At 49.6% G+C, this 5342-nt stretch overlaps 2 protein-coding genes across 2 annotated transcripts; both read right to left on the bottom strand.

The window, feature by feature from the left end:
• Positions 1-382: 382 nt before the first annotated feature.
• Positions 383-2019, bottom strand: LOC133926589 (metalloendoproteinase 3-MMP-like). Its single transcript, XM_062372596.1, has one exon. It carries the CDS (start codon positions 1729-1731, stop codon positions 565-567), a length of 1167 nt encoding a protein of 388 aa, XP_062228580.1. The 5' UTR covers positions 1732-2019; the 3' UTR covers positions 383-564.
• Positions 2020-2163: 144 nt separating this feature from the next.
• On the bottom strand, positions 2164-4565 carry LOC133926590 (uncharacterized). The gene is made up of 8 exons (XM_062372597.1): positions 4253-4565; positions 3935-4136; positions 3736-3845; positions 3351-3429; positions 3217-3284; positions 2995-3061; positions 2653-2739; positions 2164-2572 (listed from the first exon to the last, which is right to left on the bottom strand). The coding sequence occupies exons 1-8, from the start codon at positions 4463-4465 to the stop codon at positions 2547-2549; spliced, it is 852 nt and encodes a 283-aa protein (XP_062228581.1). The 5' UTR covers positions 4466-4565; the 3' UTR covers positions 2164-2546.
• Between the last annotated feature and the right edge of the window lie 777 nt (positions 4566-5342).

Raw genomic sequence — 5342 nt, 5'->3', positions numbered from 1 at the left:
AAGTGCCATCTCACGCGCCACTTTTTTCCCATCGAGATTCGATTCTATAATCCAGGTGTATGTATTTTTTAAAACAAAACCAAACCAACAAGAGAGCTAACGGTTATATTGAATAGAAGAAGTCCGACGGATAAAATTATAATTAGAACAAAATGACCTGAAACAAGTAAAAAAGATCAGCCAAATCCTAAGAATAAGGACTATTCTCTCCTAATGAGGCAGCCGAGGGGCCGTGCATCAACGAAAATCCAAAGTGCTACATCGTCTCTGATTTTCTAGATAATCCTATTTGTTAGGTGCTCGACACGATTGAACATTTTAACGTTCACTCTTTCCATATTTCACAGCATAAGAATGATAATAACTTGAAGTCCTCGGAGTGTTTGGCCTGGAGGCCATAGTGAATACCATTGGTGTACTAATCCATGTGTATGTAACAAGTAAATTACACGTGTCAACTGAAATAAAAAAAAAGAATTAACCCCAGGCAAACAAATTACTCTAGCTACCAACCAAAACAACAGAAGGTAAAAGTAAAATGGTCTGCCAAAAAACCGCCGCTCACTACAACGCTACTACCACGAGCCCAGCGGCCACGGCTACGGCAACCAACGCGCTCACCGGCCTGGAGCGCGCACCCGCGCCGCTGTCCATGTCCCGGCTGCTCGTCGCCGCCGGCGCGACGCCCTTGAAGTTGGGGTTGCCCCCGTACAGGCTCTGGATCCCGACGACGTCGTCCGATGCCAGCTGCACCTTCCTCGTGCGGGACGTGATGGTCGGGTACATGATGGCGCCCGTCTCCGCCGAGTGACCCAGCCCGAGCAGGTGCCCGATCTCATGCACCGCCACGGACTCCAGGTCCACGGCCACGTCCGAGGACGCGATCGACACATCGCCGCCGGCCACCCACTCCTCCGCCCCGTCCAGGTGGAACCGCCCGTCCGTCGGCGAGAAGGCGTGCGCCAGCGTGCCCAGCGGGCCGTCGAACGCCTCTCCATCCCCGTGGTCCCCTGCGAAGAACCCGATGGTGATGTCGGCTTCCGACGCCGACGCGGTCCTTGTGAAGTTGAGCGTCGTCGCCGCGGACCACCGCTCGAACGCGCGCGCGAACACCAGGTTCAGCGTCGCTCGGTCGATGGACGTCGCGGAGGTCTGCGTGATCGCGTACTTGAGGCTCTTCTTGGAGCGCGGCCACGTCGGGGAGCCCGGGAAGTAGGAGTAGAGGTTCCGGCCGTGGACGTGCGAGGAGGCCCCCATGGTGGACGTGCCGTTTATCACATCGGCGACGCCGCACCGAGGCGCCATCATCTGGGCCACCGTGGGCGCGTCCAGCACGCCGGTGATGTTGAGGCCGAAGTTGCGCTGGTACATCTTGATGGCTTCCTCCAGGTCGACGTCGAATGCGTCGGTGAACCCAGATGACGACGGCAGCTCAGGGAGGTAGCCGAAGTGGGAGAGGTACCCCTTGAGCTTGGCGAGGCCCTGCTTCTCCTCACCGAAATGACAGCCGGTGAGGTTTTGGAACGCTGACCATGGGTTGGGGAGCTTGGATGTGATGGCCTCGAAACCGGATGGCAGGGCAGACACCGATGGAACCGATGTGACGACAAGCATCGCCACCGCAGAGGTGGCGAGCAGGAAGAGGAGAGGACATCTGCTGTTGCCCATTGCCATCTTTCGAGAAGAGGGGAAGCTGTGAGCGGAATGGATGAGGCGACACAATCCGCTCATGTTTTGTAGGGTCACAAGTCCAAAGGTGACTACTTGGTCAGCCGGCAAGAGCCGGCTAGGATGAGAGCACCCTTTCTTGTTGTAGCTGTTGGTGAGTTTGGTTTAGTCAAGCTGGGGAATGAATCTCATGTTTGTTGTGCGTGTATTGGTTGTTGTGTTGGTGATAGGGCTTACGTGTGGTGACTTGTTCCTGGGAAGGTAGATGGGAATCATGGGATGAAGCTTCTTTGTTCTTACTCCTGTTTGGTTACAATTGTTTAGTGTTGGCTTTGGCAAGCAGGCAAGGAGGGATATTTAGGAGAGAGCAATGATAGTGCCTATGAGCATGCGTTGAAGCAATCAGCGTCTGATTATGTTACTGGCATGTAAGAAAGATGAATTCTTTGAAGGGGCCCTAGTCCAACTAAAAAGAAACCAGAAGAGTCTTTGAAATATGAACAAAGGCAGCATTCATAATGGCATAATAACAACTTGGAGCCGTAGCAGTTGAAGACTACGGCTCCATGTCTTGGTCCAATTATCATTTGTATACATATCCTAAAGGCCTCATTTGCTAGTGTCTTGTTCAAGAAATATCCAATTCACCATTTTCCACAAGAAACAGTGTCATGAAAGGAATAGATGTTGATACAACGGGAGCCTCAACATATTGCGCTACTGGAACATTTCCAATTCTGACAGTTGCAGAAGCGCTAATAACCCATTCCACGCTTCTAAACGTAGACATCTTTGAGTAGACAATCTCTGGACTAGATCAACTGCGAGTTTCAGCTTTTAACCGCGCAAAAAAGTCTACAACAACAATGTCACGCTTCTCATAATGGCATCTTAGACGGAGTACCTGGATGGAACCAGTGGAATGTTTCAGATTACAAAAATTGCTAAACTGGGATGTTTTTCAGGATGGAACATGGGACATACCTGGAAGACGTGGGTACTTTTTTGGAGTAGCTCGTTCTTTAAAGTATATAACAGCCGTCCGCTGACCATGAGGTCCCATTGATTCAACTGACAACATAGAGGCTTAACATGTTACCAGGAATTCTATGTTTATCACAACCTGAAAGGCTGGAAGCAGAAGGCATTGCAGCAACATGACTACGCATGAGAATTAGCAAAGGAATTGGGTCAACGGTTGTGTCTGCCCTTCTATCAACATGGATAATCACACTCCACAATTTACTGCTAAAATGGTGAAAAAAATGACAAAATAGCAATAGAATTGCAATACATAGTCAGGAGGGGGACTTCATAGTACCATACCATTACACAGTTCGAGCATGGACGCACCCAATTTCTGTACTGCACTTTTAGCGTTTTTTATTTCCTCCTGTCCCAAAAAAGTGCAATTAAAGCAAAAAAAAAGAAAGAAGTGGAACTAAACCAAGAAAGCAAAATATATTCGCAGAAACTATGCTGGTAAATTTCTTGAAACGTACAACAGTATCAGACAGCTAGTAAAATAGCCAAGAGTCCAACACTTACATGAGGATCATGTCCTTTTGCAGCTATGAATAAACCACCAACACGAATCAATGGGAGGCAGTACTCCGCTGCATAAGAGAAATTTAGATAATCGCTATAACAGGTCCCATAACAGAACTCCAAATATCACATACCTAAAACTTTCAGTTCTGCAACAGCTCTTGCAGCTGCTATGTCATATGCTTCTCTATAATCAAGACTTTGGCCAACATTCTGTCCTATAAGCCATGTAAGTAAAATGATCATACATAACAAAACTGCCATGGCTAGTTTCACAGTAAATGTTAGAAATGTGTTCAGCAAATCAATCTCTTCACAAGGAAGCACAAAGAAACATGTCCATTAAAAGAAATCTCCATGTTGGAATCACTTTGGTGAATCGGCATAACTGAGTTTAATATCTAACTATAGTAGAGTAACAAAGCAATTATTTCTTCAAAACAATCAGATACGCAATTTTGCAGTCTTAAAATGAGTACTGAATCATATTTCACACCAAAACGCTTAAAACCATCTTACCTCAGCTCGGTCACACACCACCTCCACGTTTGACAACCCCATAACCTCAATGGCATGCTCCAAGAACGTGCACCGCTTCCGCATCGACTCCAACAGTGTAAATCTCCAGCCTGAAACAAACAAAACAATCGACATTGCAACAGCCAAAGCAACCAAAGGCACAAATTTTCTTCAGTCTCTGGAAAAGAAAGGTGGTTACTTGGCCGTGCAACGGCAAGGATTAGACCGGGGAGCCCCGCCCCGGAACCGACGTCGATAAGGTTGACCGCATCGATGTCGCCGCCGCCGGAGGTGGAACGGGCGTGGTACGCGCGCTCCAGCGGGGGCAGCACGGCGAGGGAGTCGGCCACGTGGCGCGTCATGACCTCGGCCTTGTCGGTGACGGCGGTGAGGTTCATTCTCTGAACAGACGCGAGAGAGTGAGAGACGCACACACATAGCAGCGCGTCGCCGTGGTAAGCGTTTCGAGCGGAGGACGGTAGCGAGTAGATAGGGAGCTCGGGGTTTCGGGAAGGACCTTGTTCCAGTCGAGGAGAGCTTCCACGTACAGCGCGACCTGGCGCTGCTGCGGCGGCGAGAGGGAGGCGGTGGGGGCAGAGATGGCAGCGGAGGCGACGGTCGTGGTGGTGCGAAGGCTGAGGAGGGGGTGGCGGGTCCTGTGGAGCCTACTGACGAGGAGGCGAGGGAGGAGGAAGCCGCGGCCGGCGGGGGCGCTGCAGCAGAGCAACATCCCATGCGGCGGCGGCGGCGGCGTGGCGCTTCGCGCGCCTGAGGCGGGGCTTAGGATGTGATTGAGTTGTGACGTCGGGTGACGTGGTTACGAGGTAATCCTTCTTTTTCCTCTACTCTATTCGTGTGGCATTACCCAAAAATACGTGTTCTGAACGAGAAAACGGTTCTCTCCTGAAGGCGCGTCCCATTGTCTCGTCGTTCCCCGAGCACATGGGGCCATGAGCAGCCGCTGATATGCGGTCCCACCATGGAAGCGACCCGCGCCGCTCGTCAAGCGAGGCGGCCTTCACAGGGTTGTAAATTCGACGAAAACCGTAAAATTCGGTTAATTCGGTGTGGTCCGGTTTTGTAACACGATCGAAATCTATATTTAAATTTAAAAAAATCAGGTTGAATTTGAAAAAATTAAAAACGGTCATTAAAAACTAGGGAACATTCTAAGACTATATCTCAAAAAAGTTTTAAAAAAATGCCATTTGCATCTGGAATTATTTGCTCAAACATTGATGGATTGAAAAAGGGCTGAAAAAACTAAAAATGCCAAAACAAGTCGAATACACAGTACAAACGACCCGTTTCAGCCCAGCTGGATGGATAAAACAGGAAGAACTTATCCCCTTTGCTTTAGAACCTCCCCGCTTCCTGAGCAACTTTCCCCCTCGACCACCCGCCCATCTGGCAAGATATGCCGCTTGCCCGAGCAAATCCGTGAGCACAAGGGCAAAAATTGTTCCGTAGACGGTGCATACCGACCGACTAAACTGTTACTTGTGATCTGAGACGCAAAAAACGAGCACCTGAGGAGGTAACACATTTCGAGGTAACAGCTCAGTTAGCCGCTAAAATCGTTCGATTTTTAACATTATGCGTTTGGT

The sequence above is a fragment of the Phragmites australis genome, chromosome 8 (genome assembly GCF_958298935.1).
Source record: "Phragmites australis chromosome 8, lpPhrAust1.1, whole genome shotgun sequence".
NCBI classification, from domain to species: domain Eukaryota; kingdom Viridiplantae; phylum Streptophyta; class Magnoliopsida; order Poales; family Poaceae; genus Phragmites; species Phragmites australis.
This window is presented reverse-complemented; position numbering and strand designations above follow the sequence as displayed.